Genomic DNA, 18091 nt, shown 5'->3' with positions numbered 1-18091 from the left:
ACAATATATCAAGCTGGCAGTATTGATGTCATGCTGTACTTAACATGCAACTGTGCCAGGTCAACTACTCTGGGATTGCTTCCAAATCTGCACGCCATGATGGTTACCGGTGTTGCTAAGACTCTGATTTCAACCATGATCCTTTTTGTGCTGATCATGCGCCTTGGAATATGTGTTTGGTCTTGTTACTAAAGGCTCACCTTTGTGGGGGTGATGTTGGAGGTGATGAATTCACAGTCGGGTCATGACTCCACTGGTCTGTAGCAATTAAATTTAAAAGAAGAATATATTATTTCAAACATTTCAGTCGCTATTCAGTAGGTTTTTCTCTTAAGACTTGGGTTTTGTTTTTTGTTTTTAGAGGCAGATACTACTTTGCACAATAGACCGTATTGAATCACCCCTTTTTGCTATGAAAAGTCGCCATCTTGTAGGGCAAACCGTATGCGCGTCCAAACGCGTACATCATCGAAGCACGCAACATTCCCGGTTTGATTTCTACGGCACATGCACGCACACACGCACAGACGCCATCTTGTAGGTCAGTTATTTGAGCCGTGCGGCGTGATATTCAATACGGTCTATATCCACATATTGCAGCATAGTGCTTTGTTGTCAAGTAAGACGTGAACTTTTGAGTTTCCAAAAGAATAACAAACAAAACATGAAATTTTTCATTCTTTGATGCGATCATATGAGCTGCTAATCTCAGAAAGTGGGTTTGAAATACATTGTTTAAACCTCAACCACACTTGAGGGTTTCCTTTAACAATTTTAAAACATGCAATTCGTGCATAAAAAATAAAACAAACACAAAAATTCAACTCATTTACATTGAAGTAAAACGCACTAATAATATAACTGTCATTCTCAATTTACTCACAATCCCGGAGCAAGTGATCATGCCCTTTTAAGTGAAAGTCTATGTTAGCTTCAAACAATAACATGAGAAGACAAGTCTTTGTAAACATATATGCTGAATTTAACTTTTTGGTGAACTGCTCTGCAATTGCGAGCAAGCTCCAAAAGGATGCTAGCCTCTTAAAGGAACACGTTGCCTTGGATCAGTTGAGTTGGTCTTTAAGAGTCAGTTCAGGTAAATAATTGACATAGTTGCTCACGGTCAAAAAATGAATTTTTTTTATACTTTGTGGGTGGAAGGGCCTTGGGGTGCAAGTAAACAAAATTGCATTTTCAATTCTATATATAGCCCGTTGCCATGGTAACGGCTCATTTTGTTTTTTGGCCATTTTAGGCCGATTTTGGGGTCTGAAAAACTGGTTTTTAGCTCATATTTACAACTCCACCCCACCAAAATGCAAAATTATTTCAAAAAACCTTTTATATCACTACAAAGTATCATCCTTGGCCTTCCTTGAGAAAAAATATTATTGCTTTAAATATCACCCTTGTGCTATTTTTGCATCATGCATTACAGTATGTTTTTAGAACTTGCAAAATCGACATTTTTACCCTATTTTTGGACCCCAAAATGTCAACTTGCCAGGGGTCTCAGAAAATTTTCCTTTCGGCTGTGATTAGGGCCAACATTGGTCTTTCCATATCTGGTGTCAAAAACTTGGGCAATTGTATCCTGTTGTGACAGTACTGCCTCAAAACTATACTTTTTTCCCAAAAACGTGAAAAATGCCTTTTTAAGGGTCTTTTCACATAATATCGACATACGTGTCCATGGTAAAAAAAAAGGAATATTTTTCTTATACTTTGTGGATGGTAGGGACTTGGGGTCCAAATAAACAGCATTTACATTTCAAATCATAATATAACACGTTGCCATGGTAACAGTTCATTTGTGTTTAGGCCACTTTAGGCCGATTTTGGGGTCTGAAAAACTGTTTTTTTAGTTAATATTTACAACTCCACCCCACAAAAAAACAAAAATATTTCATAAAACCTTTTACATCACTACAAAGTATCATCCTTGGTTTTACAAAAAAATATTGCTATAAATTTTACCCTTGTGCCATTTTTAGAACGTGCATTAGAATATGTTTTTTTGAACTTGCAAAATCAACATTTTTACCATATTTTTTGCCCTCAAAATTTCATTTTTTTCAGGGGTCTCAGAATATTTTCCTTTCGGGTTTGATCAGGGCCAAAATTTGTCTTTTTATTTCTGGTAAGAAAAACTCGGGCAATTGTATCCTGATGTAACAGAACTGTCTCAAAAATAAACCCTTTTCCCCAAAAACATAGAGAAATGCATTTTGAAATATTTGCTTCATTTTGAATTTATAAAATTAAGAAGTTAGTAATAATTCCATCAATCTGGCAGCTTTTCATAAGCACTCTCTAGGCTTAGTGCATTACCAAACATTGATCAGGACTTGTTGATGACCTAAATCTTAGAATTTGCCCCGCCCCGGCCCCGGCCCAATCATATTTCTTGACATTGCATAAAAAAAAAAAAAGTTTTGTGAACAGCGCCTCTTTTTTGAAAGTCACATTTTTTAATTCCCCTTGCACATAAAGAAAGTTTGTATTGTCTTAATTGTTTATTGGTTCTCAGAATATTTCCCTTTTGGTTGTGATTGGGCTATCTTTATGGTTTGCATGTCTGCGGGGGAGAAACACTTTCGTTTATTGTATCCTGTTGTGACACTTCTGCCTCAAACATGGTAATTTTTCCAAAAACAATAAAAATGCATTTTGAAGTTATCCCTTAGTTTGAATTGATAAAAAACAAAAACGAGCATGCCTGTTAAAAAAATATGGCACCGTTTCCATGCTCTTTAGGTAACATATAAAAAGTTTATAACCATGCTTTGTCACTGAGAGTTCTTGTTTTGTCATGACTACTTTACCTAGTTGTACAGGTATGATTCACATTGCAAGAAGAGAAGTAGTGCGATGAGCATTCTTTACTATTCTTGTCTATACATGGCCTTATAACAGTCTTCTTGGTCCCCTGCCCGCTACCAAACTAAACATTTTCATCCCTATCAGAACAAAGAGGCTCTAAAAGTGAGCATGTACTGTGTCCAAAGTATCTAAATGGCCATTCACCTGCTTTGGCCTTCTGTAAGCAGTTCCCCCAGCCATGGTGGGGTTCCTTTCAATTGTACTGTTGCAAACAATAAAAGAGTTGGTTTATTTAACGTGATAAACAATTCAGCAGGTAATGTTTGACAATGTTTTTTGTTGATCGTTCTCAGAGACATATATAATAATTATGAACTAGTAAGATAGTGAATGGAAAAAATAATCAAACTGATGCAAATGCATCTTACTTATTTATGTTGAGCAGGTGCAAGTATTTACAACTTCTTTCAATGTTGTTTCATTAAAGGAACACGTTGCCTTGGATCGGTCGAGTTGGTCTTTGAAAAGCGTTTGTAAACGTTTATTACAAAATGCATATGATTAGAAATATATTTTAAAAGTAGAATATAATGATCCACACAAGTATCACTCAAAAACATCTTTCTAACCATGCATTTTATAACAAGCGGTTACAAACGCATTTCAAAGACCAACTTGACCGATCCCAGGCAACATGTTCCTTTTAAATGATCTCTTACGCTCATCTTGCAAATCGTTAGTATCATTGTTTTTAATAAGATCTTGGCAAACTTTTCCAACACTTCTAAGCGGGCTTTTTAATTTCCCACATTTGTGTTGGACATGATTGGATGCTCCAAACCATCTGCCGCAAGCACAGAAACTACATTGTTTATGATCTCTATCTCTATGAAAAGTTTTACATTTGGTAGCAGGCAGGGACAACCTATTAAAGACAACCTGTAAAGAATGCTCATCGCACTCTACTTGCAATGGGAATCATACCTGTACAATAGGTAAAGTAGCCAAATCAATAACTCTCAGTGGCAAAGCATTGGTTATGGTTTGGTTGGATACCATTATGTTTAAATAAAAACTTTGTATTCATTACTCAAAGGGCATGGAAACAGTGCCAGATTTTTAACAAGCATGCATTGTTTTTGGAAAAATTACTATACTTAAGGCATGATCAGTCACAACCAGATACAATAAACACAGTGTTTCTACCCAGAAGACATGAAAACACCAATAACAACCGAAAGGGAACACTTTCAAAAAAAGAGGCGCTATTCACAAAACATTGTTTTATGCAATGTCAAGAAATATGATTGGGGCTGGGCCGGGCAAACTCTCAAATTAAGGTCATTAACAGTTCCTGATCAATGTTGGGTAATCCACTAAGCCTATAGAGTGCTTAGGAAAAGCTGCAAGATTGATATAATTATTACTTTTTAATGTTAGAAATTCAATATGAAGAAAAAACAATTCAAAATGCATTGTTCTGTTTGGGGAAAAAAGTCTATTTTTGAGACAGCACTGCTAACATCAGGATACACTTGCCCAAGTTGTTCTTACCAGAAATAAAAAGACAAATTTTGGCCCTGATCAGACCCGAAAGGAAAATATTCTGAGACCCCTGAAAAAATGAAATTTTGAGGGCAAAAAATATGGTAAAAATGTTGATTTTGCAAGTTCAAAAAAACATATTCTAATGCACGTTCTAAAAAAAGCACAAGGGTAAAATTTATATCAATATTTTTTTGTCTCAAGTAAAGCCAAGGATGATACTTTGTATAGTGATGTAAAAGGTTTTATGAAATATTTTTGTTTTTTGGTGGGGTGGAGTTGTAAATATTAACTAAAAAAACAGTTTTTCAGACCCCAAAATCGGCCTAAAGTGGCCTAAACACAAATGAACTGTTACCATGGCAACGTGTTATATTATGATTTGAAGTGTAAATGCTGTTTATTTGGACCCCAAGTCCCTGCCATCCACAAAGTATAAGAAAAATATTCCTTTTTTTTTACCGTTGACACGTATGACGATATTATGTGAAAAGACCCTTAAAAAGGCATTTTTCACGTTTTGGGGAAAAAAGTATAGTTTTGAGGCGGTACTGTCACAACAGGATACAATTGCCCAAGTTTTTGACACCAGATATGGAAAGACCAATGTTGGCCCTAATCACAGCCGAAAGGAAAATTTTCTGAGACCCCTGGCAAGTTGACATTTTGGGGTCCAAAAATAGGGTAAAAATGTCGATTTTGCAAGTTCCAAAAACATACTGTAATGCATGATGCAAAAACAGCACAAGGGTGATATTTAAAGCAATAATTTTTGTTCTCAAGGAAGGCCAAGGATGATACTTTGTAGTGATATAAAAGGTTTTTTGAAATAATTTTGCATTTTGGTGGGGTGGAGTTGTAAATATGAGCTAAAAACCAGTTTTTCAGACCCCAAAATCGGCCTAAAATGGCCAAAAAACAAAATGAGCCGTAACCATGGCAACGGGCTATATATAGAATTGAAAATGCAATTTTGTTTACTTGCACCCCAAGGCCCTTCCACCCACAAAGTATAAAAAAAATTCATTTTTTGACCGTGAGCAACTATGTCAGTTATTTACCTGAACTGACTCTTAAAAAGCGTTTGTAACCGTTTGTTAAAGAATGCATATGATTATAAAGATATTTTAAAAGTAAAATATAATGATCCACACAAGTATCACTCGAAATTGCGTGGTTTTCCTTTAACCTCGTCGACAAACACGGTCGGCCATTTATGGACTCCCATAAATGGCCAACTGTGTTACATGTAGTTCGCAAAGTAAAAAGAAAACCACGCAATTGTGAGGCAAATGTGAATGGATAATTGTATTCTACTTTTTAAACATCTTTCTAACCATATGCATTTTATAACAAGCGGTTACAAATGCTTTTCAAAGACTAACTCGACCGATTCAAGGCAACGTGTTCCTTTAATGATATGGTTCTTGCAAAGGTATTCCAAAAACATCATTAATAGATTTTCATTCGTCCTTCTGATAGGGCATACAGGCATTGGTCCCAAGTGTTCTGTAATGTAAGTAAAAGAACCCAGTGCACTTATCGTTCAAGGAAGGGTTTCGCCCCGCTGTCCCTGGTTTGATTGGCTACACAGCACCTTGTAAACCATAAAATAGCACCATTGGTGTACTAGGTGCTGTGGCGCAATATGCAGCCAATCAAACCAAGAACAACAGGGCAAACCCTTCTCTTTACGATAAACGCAAAGGAGTCTTTTACGTGCATTATACACAACACACAGGACATATGGCTTTACGCCCCATGAGGACGAAGAAATAATGGTTAAGTGTCTTGCTTAAGGACTCAAGTGTCACAACAGGGACCTGCACCCACACTCTGCTGATTAGAACCAACAGAGCTCGAGTCTGGTGCTCTTATCCACTCAGCCGCTGTTGTCTTTATTACCTTTGCCAGGAGGTCTCTCTTCTTCAAAGACATTATCATCTACACATCATGATACAAATGGAGGGGGGGTCGGGGACCAGACATGTGCAGAGTGGCATTGCAGAATCCACAGTAGAACAAGCACAAGATTTGGTGGTGCAGGCAGAAAACCGGAGCGAAGAAAGAAAAAAAAAGGAAAACCGTGCCGAAAGAAAAGCCATGCAAAGCAGAAAGCAAAAGAAAAATACAGAAAATCAACCAAAGAAAATAACTAAAATAAGATTTTCAACAAAACGCAATCAACAAATCAGTGCCCTCATTTTTAAATTAACTTAAGTTTGGCTACATGCAAAAGTTCAGATTCACATACAGTATCACAGACTCATCTCACATTATTGAAGGCAGTGGATTAGTTTGGCAGAAAAAATAGTACATTTAGCCTGGTTCAAACTTTCTGCGAATGCAAATGCGAAGCCAATTTTGACATCACCGGGCTGTTTTTTTGCAGGAGTTGAACAATAGTTTAATAAAAAAGGAATGATACAATTTGTTAGCACAGTTGTTATGCAAGGTTTTAGTTTGAAGATTGTTTACAAGTAACATCAATAGTTTATCAGTTGGAAGCAATGCGTCAAATCTTTCTACACTGATTCGTGCAAAATGTTGGCTAAAGATCATGCATAGTGACAATTTTCCAAGTTTCATGCAGTGATATTATTAATGGGCCAATCCACCTTTAAGTCATTAATTACATTCCCGTATGAGACAATTCCTGCAGCCGATTTCACAAAAGTTCACATCGCTGCTTTAAGTCCATTTGAGCAAGATTTCTTTGGTTAGTGCATTACTTCTACAAGTTGCGAAAGTGGAATGACAGAATCGCATAAAGTTTCACGAAACAGGCAGCTGGTTTTAAAAGTGCCTTGATTAAGGGAACAACCGTCATGACCAGGATTCAAACCCACACTCTGCTGCTAACAACACCAGAGCTTTGGACTGGTGAACTAGACTGCTATTTATATGCAAGTTGTGTAAAGTTTTGCGAAAAAGGCAGCTGCCATGTGAAAATGACTGAAAAAGTGGACATCCGCTACAATAGTACAAATTACCCCAACAGAAAATCAACGTAAACATCTTGAGCTATTTATTTACCATTGTCCTTGCAAGCCACTTCATCCGGGAAATGGTAGCTTGGTTCATACGTATTAGCTTCTGCATGGGCAGACACAGAAATAGATCAAGTGGTTGTTAGTATGGGAATTAGGGGCTGACACGTACACTCAATTGTTATACACCGCAGTGTACTTGTCAGGGTGATGGTTAATGGGGATCTTTGGGAACCTACATGTAGGTGGCCCAGTTCATGCTTCATACACCTTTTTCGCAAATACCCATTGCTATAACTGTTAAATGAGGTACATGCTGGATCCCTAGCTAGACCAGCATGCACCTCATTCCATGCATTTGCGATAAGAGTGTGATACAAATTTTGACGTCGCACCGCTGTTTGTGCAGCGGAAGTTTCGCAGGAGTTCAGCACAAGTCAACTGATGCGAACTATTCGTTGCAAGTATTTGTATCGCATTCGCAGGAAGTATGAACCGGGCTTTATCAGGTAAATCCATTGTTCTCAGTATCAGGCGCATGCTCAGAACAATGTAAACAATGGAAGTTTACCTGGTTAGTCTGCTGCCACCTAGTGTTCCAAAGTATCCAATTGAAGGGGTGATTGGTCAGGGGGAGGTAGGGGGTATGGGGTAGGGTCAAGGTTTGCCAAACAAGCAAATTGTGACTTATTAGCCATTAGGGATGGGATTAATGCTATGAGTTTGACAAAACAGCAAGAGACTTTTCAAGATAACAAACAACAACAAGGTTAACGACAGACAGGCTTCATATCGCAGCATAGAGGGCAGTATTACGCCTTCACAACAGACCTTTTCGCAAATACTCATTGTGCAAGCGCTAACTGTTGAATGAGGGGTATGCCGGTCTAGCTAGGGATCAAATTTGAGCGCTACATGTAGCTAGAGCAGCATAATAATAATAAATAATAATGTAGCTGGTGCCAACGAGGGTGTACAGAAAATGTACCTCGTTCAATGCCTAAAGCGCGCATACCGAGTAATTACGATAAGGTCTTTGAAATCTTGGACTCAGTGAAAATAAGGTCGCTAACTCTACTGGCAAAACAGGGCTGGTCACATAACCGGGTTCAAATGTTAGTTGATTTGGCATTTGATGAATTCTGGTCACCAAACATAAACTGATGCAATTCCCCCTATACATGTAGCTGTTTTTATTTGTGATTCATGAGGAATTCGGTCTTAGCTGTGATTTGAATAAATTATTATGCAATGAACTGAGTTGAAATGAAAGACGTGATTGACAGACAAGGGAACACAAACTACAGTGTACACATCATAATCAAACTTAAAACAAAAGACATAGCTTACACGTGTATAAATTAAATGAACAGTCAGTTTCCCTTGTGTTTCTTAGTCAGTTTCCCAACTGATGACATGTCCCACAAAGAATGACAGGGTGACAGAGTTTTTCGGAACGGATCGAGCTTAACTTTGTTCTTGATCAAGGGGGAAACATTCAACAGGACAAGAGTGCTTAGTAGCCTCTTAATGAATGCCACACCATGTGCACTCTTTAATATATTTGCACCATATAAAGGGTGAGGGGTAAGTATTGAAAGAGAAACAAACAAATCGAAAAATTGAATTCAGTGATTGATTAACCTTTCATCAAGGCATCCATGTAACATAGGTCTATATCATCTGATGAAAGAACAGAGAAAAATACAAAGAAAAAGGGAAGAACAAATGAAGGTTAGTAATGGTTTAAAGGGAAGGTACACGTTTGGTAATTACTCAAAACAAATATTAACTTAAAAACTGACTTGGTAACGAGCATTGGAGAGCTGTTGATAATATAAAACATTGTAGGAAACGACTCCCTCTGAAGTTTGAGAAAGAGGTAATTTCTCACTAAATAATAAAAGACTTCTCGCTAGAAGTCTTTTATTCTGATCTGAAAGCACACAAATTTGTCCAACAAGGGTGTTTTTTCTTTCATCATTTTCTCGCAACTTTGATGACCAATTGAGCCCAAATTTTCACAGGCTTGTTACTTTATGGTTAGGTTATGATGGGATACACCAATTCAGAAGACTGGTCTTTGACAATTACCAAGCGTGTACCCTCCCTTTAACATTATGCAATTTGTTACATGGCGCAGATTTTGAGTGTGTTTGAACATGCAAGAAAATTCCTACAAGTTGTTAATTCTAAGTTAAGAAATTTGCGCTGACAGCTTGAAGTTAAACCTCTTTTTTGAGTATGTGTCGTCACCAAGAATCAACCAATACCAGAAGAGAGTTTAACAACAAGGTGTCCAGCCTTTTTTTGTTACTTTTAACAGAAATCTACTTTCGCATCCAATGTATTCTGGCTGTAAAACTGTTTTCAGAAAATAAATTAGGTTGAGTTTTATGCAAGTCGATTATGTTTTCTTCAAACTTACTGATGTGTTTTAAATGGAACAGTAAACCAAACTTGGATAAACAAAGAAGTTTCACCACAACTTGCTACAGTTTAAGCAAGTTCTGATAATTTGTTTCAAATACAATATTGCTTTATGATATGGCCATACAGTAAGTGAAATACAATAGTTTCCATATATAAAATGAAAATGTTTCTTTCATATTGCATATGACTGTTGATCCATCATTTTAATCTTCAAGTGGTTTTTCCAGCCTGATTTGATCTATATTTGTCTGCTAGTTAGTAACGGTTAAAACATGTGACTGCAATGGTTTCAAACCCACTTCTAGTGGTCAGCAAGCCAATGGTGTTAGCTTATTGGTTGTTGCATCAGCTTAGTAGCTAACTGGTTATTAGTCAAGCTACACAGGATTTGGTTAAAGTTTTACAAACATTGCTCTGTATAAGAACTATGCATGTGCAGTTGGGTGGAATACAATCAATTTTTGAGATAAACTATCATAAACTATCAAATAATGAACTTGTATGACAACTGAAACAAGTTGAAATATATTGAGCGATAAGAGTTTTGCCAATTCCAGAGTTTCAACTTTCAATCTTAAAAAAAATTCAGGATTGTTTTATTATTCTTACAAACATGAATCCATTTTATTTATGATTTCTTTTTATAGAAAACAAAGTTCAACACAAAAAAAAAATCACAGCATACACACTAATGTGCAACACCAATTTCTGCATCGTTTTAGAAAAGTTATTTTGTACTTAGCAGTATACTCTTAGCAATTTTCCAGTTGTGCTAAATAAAAGCTTTATTTCTTTGAAAGTATTAGCACTTTTGACTATCTGTAACCAGCGAAGGTTTTTGCTGCAGGAATTTGCTTTTCACATTTGAAACGTATGCAATAATATTCAGCCCTTTTCAAATGAAAAAAGTCTGCAGCTAAACACCCCAAATGGTGTTGCACTGCAGTAACACTAACTAGAGTTTGTATAAATCAACACTGCAAATTGAACTTTACTTATTGACCTTTAAACTTTGACCTTACCCTCTGGCCTATCCTGTTTATGGATGGTCTTGAACATCTCTTTATACCAGTCATGCCTGTTTTCCTCCTTAACATGCTGCAACAAAAGAGAAAATGTTTTTGAAATATCGTCAGACTCAGGAGTAATAGTTTTGACCGTAACACTCAAAACAGTCAATATTTGTATAACACACCTCTTGCGTGTTCTGTATTCTGGTTGGCTGAACTAATATAGGCTAGTGATTGCGCGCGCATGTTTTGTGGGAATAGTACCAGAGCAGGCAATAGTCTTTGAATATATAGTGCCCGCGGTAACAGCGCCCTCTCTTGACTTGAACCGTGAACAACAACTACAAAATTCCTTTTTCTGTTCTTATTTGACATTTAAGACCGAGCGGTGTTATAAAACACATATTGACAGGCATAATTCAGTAAGTGAACGTCTATTCCCCCTCAGGCCTGTGAGTGACCAGAAGAGGGGCCTATTTCCCTCGTTCTGGTCACTCAAAGTCCCTTATGGGAATAGACGTACATGTATACTAGTTACCTCGTTGCCAGTCAATATGTGTATATTACTATCTTTCACCAGTAACAAGTGACCTTTGATCTTTCCCAGTATTAATAACAATAATTATATAATATTGGATGGCTTTGAGGGGGATACAAAAATATATTGTCACAGCGAGTGCAATATATTCCTCAGGCTGAGGACTTGATCAAAGCAACACTATTTTGGCTCACCTGATTCCAGATTTTCAAATTCAATTTTATTATGTTTTTTTCTGATACAACATCCAAGTTTCCACTTAAGTTCAAATATTTAAAATTCAGAAGTGGTTCAAGAACATGTACTGCTTGTTTTGTAGCCCTCAAGGAGTTTTCTGCGTCTTTGTTCTTCAAAAGTTCTTCAAAATCCGCATCGGAAACCAAAATGAATCTCGCGCTGCTAGTAGAAGCAGCCATTGTCGTTGATTATTATCTGCAGCTCCGTTCACTGGTTAACAACAGTGAGCGCGAGCTCTTGACGATATGGGAACCAGCGAAACTTGTTAAAATGCCCGGATGGAGCAATATTGAAGCAATATTGCTGTCTCTGGGAACTTTAACTGACAAAATATTGCTGTCATACGGGTACTTTTTACGAAAGCATTCACTACGCTGATATATTTTTGCCTCTGCCCGAAATAAATAACAATAATTGATATTGGTAGTGCGCCATGTCTATCAGAAAGACACTCCTGGCCCATAGAAAAAGGAACTCTACTAATGGCGATACTTTTAAGCTAATACTTAATAACAAGTGAGATTTCGAGTTAGTTTTGAAGCTGGAGAGAGTGACCTTTGACCTTACCGCTCTGAGTCCAACAGGCAGTCCAGATTCATCCTGGGGTCCAATGCCCTCATAGTGGGGTGCTTCTTTATGAGTGGTCTTCTTGGTGACTTCTCTAGTCTTGACCGGGTAGTAGGTATCCGTGTGGATGACGTCACCGTCGACGATCTGCTTCTGGTAGACTGCTCCTTCTGGAAGATCATTGGGATCTGAAGAAGAGCAATAGTCAATCAATCAAGCTATCAACCAATCAATCGATCGATCAATCAATCAATCAATCAATCAATCAATCAATCATTAGTTATAACATCTTTAAACAAAATCTTCAGCGATTTATTTAGCTGAGTGAAAATTGTGACCAAATACTGCAAACTGAATTTGTGGTTTTGGATTTGTGTTTTCCTCTTTTGCATACATGTACTACTGCTTGTTTCTTCAGCAGAGTCAAAATTGTGACTATGTACTCCAACCTGAATTTGGGGTTTGTTGATTTGTGTTTTCCTTTATACTACTGTATGTATTTCGCCACTACAAATGTACAATTAAACTAATTTCTGTTCATATAAAACCAAATATCAGTGTACCGTACCATTTGTCTGAAAGTACAGTTTGTAATGATGTAGACTTTGTGGTTCAAATGTTTATATTATATGGCTAAAATTCAAACAGAGTTTCGGACTGATTTTTAGATGTGTATCATTCTTAATTGCCAAGAAGGAAAGTGTGATGTCAAAAAACAAATCAGTAAGGTGATATTGACAACTTATCTCGAGATGAACCCTCAAGAAATTGAACCCAGCTTTTAAAAGTTTTTGTCACAATTTTCAAGGGTGAACATGTACATGTACAAACAGGATAATTCGTCGTGTCAGTGCTATAAGGCAGTTATTTGCAATTTCATTTCCTATAAGATCAAAAGGGCAGCAGATGAATTTTTTGTATAAATTTGAAATAAAAAACACCAAAATCCACACACTGTTTTTCTTCGAAAATGAATGTTTCTTTTTAGTCAAATCACTAACTTTGGAGATAAATAAACTCCATTTACCAGAAGCTCCAAACTGTGTAAAAGTAATTTTATGACATTCATACAAACTGCAATATAGTCCTGAGCCGACGAACTGTACATTTTACAACTTGTACATTAAACGGTGCAAATTAACGAACAGCACTGCTACACAAAACAATTTGGCGGGACAGTTGTGACAGCAATTTGACAACACTGATGAACAAATATTTTGCAAGTACACAGCTTGAGATGAAACATCAAAGCAAGCTTCCAATGTTCACAAACAGCACAGTGATTTTCACATGACTGACATGATTGGCTAAAAAATAAAATGTAGTTACAATTTTCACAAGAATCTGCCTTGCCCTCAAAGAATAAAGCATCAAACCTGTGAGTGCGACCGTGAATGTGCTAAAAAAGTGCAGGAAATTCAATGAGCAATTACATAAAAAGGAAAATGTGAAGCACAATGAATTTTTTTTTTTTTACAATATTGGGTAAACAAGTAAGCCCGTTTCATACTTCATGTGAAGCTGACATGAATGTGACGTCACAACTCTTCTTTTGCTAACTACTGAACTGCTGCTAATTATTCATTGCGAATTTGTGACGTCAACATTCGCTTCGCATTCGCATTCACAGGAAGTATGAACTGGGCTTTAACAGTGCAGAAGTGCGAAACAACTATTTACACATTTCAGAGGCTTGTTTCTTGGGCAGTTTTTAAGTATAACATAAATCACTTTTGTATATGTTTATGCCAAAAATTAATAAAACCACAAAGAAAACTGACTGGGTAAATTTTACATGATTTGGGGTTGAACATAGAAACATTTATTAGAGCAGGATTTGAACCAATGTCCTCCAGATTAAAGGCAGTGGACACTATTGGTAATTACTCAAAATAATTATAGCATAAAACCTTTCTTGGTGACAAGTAATGGGGAGAGGTTGATGGTATAAAACATTTTGAGAAACAGCTCCCTCTGAAGTGGAGTAGTTTTCGAGAAAGAAGTAATTTTCCACGAATTTGATTTCGAGACCTCAGATACAGACTTTGAGGTCTCGAAATCAACCATCTAAACGCACACAACTTCGTGTGACAAGGGTGTTTTCTTCTTTCATTATTATCTCGCAAGTTCGATGACCAATTGAGCTCAAATTTTCACAGGTTAGTTATTTTATGCATATATATGTTGAGATACATGTACACCAACTGTGAAGGCTAGTCTTTGACAATTACCAATAGTGTCCACTGCCTTTAACAAGCCAGCGCTTTACTAACTGAGCTATCAAACTATAGAGACCACCAACATAGAGCTTGATAGCTCAGTTGGTAAAGTGCCCGCACTTTGAACCTGAGGTCGTTGGTTCAAATCCCACTTTAGTCAATTTGTCTTTGCTCAACTCTTAATCGTTTATGATATAAAATGGCAAAGACAAGTCAAATTCAATGGTTCCCACATCAAGCTGTAGTATTTTTAATCACAACAGGATCAATGGATACATGATTAATGGGCTCAAAAGCACTCAATGGTTCAAGGGTATACTGAATAGGGGCACTGCAATGATGAAACCCATGGGGAAGGCTTGAGGTGGTGGGGGAAGGGAGGCAGTCTTACATTGAGCAGAGCTGCACTCAAGAATATATTTTGTCAGATGTGTCTTTTCTTCATGTATTTCTACCCTAGTCTCCAGGGTGGATGGGATTTGTTCACATCTTTGTATCTGAACGCAATGGGAGACTTCTGGGAATGCTACGGGGAATCAGTCTTACCGGGTTATCCCATTGGACCAATGAAAAAGTACAAAGGACCAGACTGATATGAAACCATTTTTTGTGTATAAATGCTTGTCAGATCTTTTTAGAAAGAAATCGTGTTGCAGACTGATCTAGCCAACATGCATGTACCAATACATATATGTACTAATACACATGATTGGCTCGCAAAGGATTCTGGGTGAGATTCGAAGCAAATGCGGTACACAGATATAACACCTGGCTTACATGTAAGTGCATGTAAACAACAGCATGGCTTCCCCATTGGCAGCTTGGATTAGTTCTTCAATCATGCTTAGTTTCCAATATGAATTGTGGTATATCCTAAACTGGCACCTGTGCATTTGGCATGAGTTGGCATCCATTTAGCATATAAAATAACAAAAGGGCGTACAAACCATATGACATAGGGATTTGAACTCACATGGTGGGCCAGAGCAGTTACGTGTGTTTAACAAGGGTACTCCCTCTAATTATATTACATAACTCTTAGGCATATGGCAAAACGTATTGTGGCTTCAACACACACAACCAAATTGTAATAGTTGGTTTGCGTAGTACCAACAAGAATTCCAAATGACTTAATGAAATTGGACCTCTTTTTTCAATTAAATGTGTACTGGTAATCAGCAAAATGTGTGCAATGGTCAAATTTATGAACTACACATGTACATGTAAAACAAAATTAAATCAAAACAATTTTTATACATGTTAGCACAGAAAGATACTTGCACAATACACTGTAAAAAGAACTTGTGAATATAATGTGCATTAAATACTAACAACAAATTAATTTGAATGAGCATCACATGGGGCGTGTGCATTAATTTGAAATTAAATCAGCGACGCAAATAAAATGGTGAAAATCTTGCTGATAGGTTAAACATGTGTACTGTGTCTCATGACCAAACATGCCAAAGCGTGACTGCGCAATGTGATGGTATATTTGTAACCCTGGTGTTACTTAAAGGCAGTGGACACTATTGGTAATTACTCAAAATAATTATCAGCATAAAACCTCACTTGGTAATGAGTAATGGGGAGAGGTTGATAGTATAAAACATTGTGATAAACGGCTCCCTCTGAAGTGGCATAGTTTTAGAGAAAGAAGTAGTTTTTCATGAAATTGATTTCGAGACCTCAGGTTTAGAATTTGAGGTCTCGACATCAAGCATCTGGCACACAACTTCATGTGACAAGGGTGTTTTTTTCTTTCATAGACCATTTGAGTTAAAATTTTCACAGGTTTGTTATTCTATGCATAAGTTGAGATATACCAAGTGAGTAGACTGGTCTTTGACAATTACCAATAGTGTCCACTGTCTTTAATTACATTTGTAAAGGAGCACATTCAGATTAAGTATTACCACTGGGGATAAATAATGCTGTTTGCTCCATTCACTTTCGCATAATGGTTAACTTGTTGGCACATGAAACTAATAGGTTTTATAATTTAATGTATGTATCATATGGTTTATAGTAGGAAGAGTTTGTGGCGCGGTGGCATCACTAAAGATGGGTCACAACATATGGCCTTGGAAATCAATCAAAATATGAACAATATCAAGACTGCAAATGGCTCTATCTCAGATGTCTTTCTTGAACCTTTACTTTCAGACAAATATTTCCAAGGGGAAACAAATTGTTTTCTAGGGAAGAAATTATTGTGCAGTATGAAAAGCATTGCAAATGGGTGAACAGTGATACTTGCATACATGTAGCTGACAGCTAATTTAAATTAGCATTCTGTAACCCAAGAGAAAGATAGCCATCATGGTCCACGCAGTACTTAGGATCGTCCAATATATTTTACAAATGTGTACAAATTCAAAGCTTGTTTTTTGTGTGTGAATTGTCTCTCATTTCATTTGCACCTGTTGGATAACCAATTAATAAAAAATTGACCATTTTGATTGACTGAAATGCAAAAACTGCTACAATTTCTTTCTCTAAAAGGTGACAATTATCACAAATTTTCACTTGTTCCTCAGGGGTAAAAGAATGAACCATGCTCCTTTATATGCATACTGCCAGCAGCTCGACATTCATCTCACAACCCAGGACATTTGCACATTGGCATGCACAGACAAATTAGTTGTACATAACTACATATCAGAATTCTATTTGACAGTTTGCGTATTTCCAAATTTTTTCTCCAAGCTCCCTTTTACACTAACAAGACAACATGATTTGACTGTCTGTGCATTTGGTCAATCATACAGATGACTAAACAGGGGTGGATTTCACAAAAAGTTAAGACTAGTCTTATCTCAAGTAGTTATTTGTCCTAGCTTGGGACTAGCCTTAAGTTTTTAATATCTCCTAGGACTAGTCCTAACCTAACTCTTTGTAAAATCGACCTCCAGGCCTGCTAGTCAAGAAAAAAAAATTGCGAAAAGGCCTGATATGTGCAAAAGATATTACAAATGAAGCATACATTTATACAATATGAACTTAACCAGCATACCGTCATGCAAAAACAAAAGCCGCCATGATGGAAGGGGGTAGGAAGAATTTGGAGGTCAAAAGTCAATAATGCATTAGTTTTGTGCAATCAGCTCACCAGTAACGACTGACACGATCGAGCCAGCATGCAAGGGTTTGGCTACGGCTGGCTCTTTTGCCACAGCAGAGGGCACTAATAAAGATGGTGGCGGCATGAGAGATTTATCTGGTGGGATGTAATCAGCCTGGCTCCGTCCATCCTTGTCACGCTCTACATATGAGCAGCCATGATTTGAGTTGTAATAATACAGAATGTGTTAACACAGCACACAGTGGTTGATGGCTTTTAAAACCAACTTCAATCTAAATGGCTGGTAAAATAAACTCCAGTAATATAGACTTCCTCAATTAGTCTTTTATCTGAGGTTACTATTTGTTGATAACAACCATACCCAAATGGTCTACATTGTTTTGTGAGATGAAACTATTTCCATAATGATTTACACTGTTTTGTTATCAACTCTATAAATTTAAAGAAAAAAAAATTGCAGTTTCGGAAGTAACTTATTTCCCTCTGAGTTTTTTTATTCTTCTTTGGTCATGGTTAAATAAAAAGGAATTAAGCCAATAGGCTAAAAAGTTGCTTGCCTGTGAAATTCCTCATAAAATGTCCATGATGCCAAAGATAGAATAACTTTTCATAAACTACCTCCATGATACAACTAAATCTAAACC

At 36.9% G+C, this 18091-nt stretch overlaps 1 protein-coding gene across 5 annotated transcripts in view; it reads right to left on the bottom strand.

Annotated features, from left to right (window-relative positions):
• Positions 1–18091, bottom strand: part of LOC139953315 (uncharacterized) — a 130021-nt gene that overhangs the window by 66782 nt on the left and 45148 nt on the right. For all 5 annotated transcript variants that reach the window (XM_071952810.1, XM_071952811.1, XM_071952813.1 and 2 more), the window contains 7 exons: positions 17475–17627; positions 12144–12331; positions 10814–10889; positions 9003–9041; positions 7405–7464; positions 6274–6312; positions 201–258 (listed from right to left, as the gene is read on the bottom strand). In XM_071952810.1, coding sequence (XP_071808911.1) covers positions 201–258; positions 6274–6312; positions 7405–7464; positions 9003–9041; positions 10814–10889; positions 12144–12331; positions 17475–17627 — 613 coding nt within the window. The remainder of the gene's footprint in view (positions 1–200; positions 259–6273; positions 6313–7404; positions 7465–9002; positions 9042–10813; positions 10890–12143; positions 12332–17474; positions 17628–18091) is intronic.

This window comes from Asterias amurensis, chromosome 21 (genome assembly GCF_032118995.1).
Source record: "Asterias amurensis chromosome 21, ASM3211899v1".
Classification (NCBI taxonomy): domain Eukaryota; kingdom Metazoa; phylum Echinodermata; class Asteroidea; order Forcipulatida; family Asteriidae; genus Asterias; species Asterias amurensis.
Note: the sequence above shows the minus strand (reverse complement) of the source record. Positions and strands in the feature narration are given on the sequence as shown.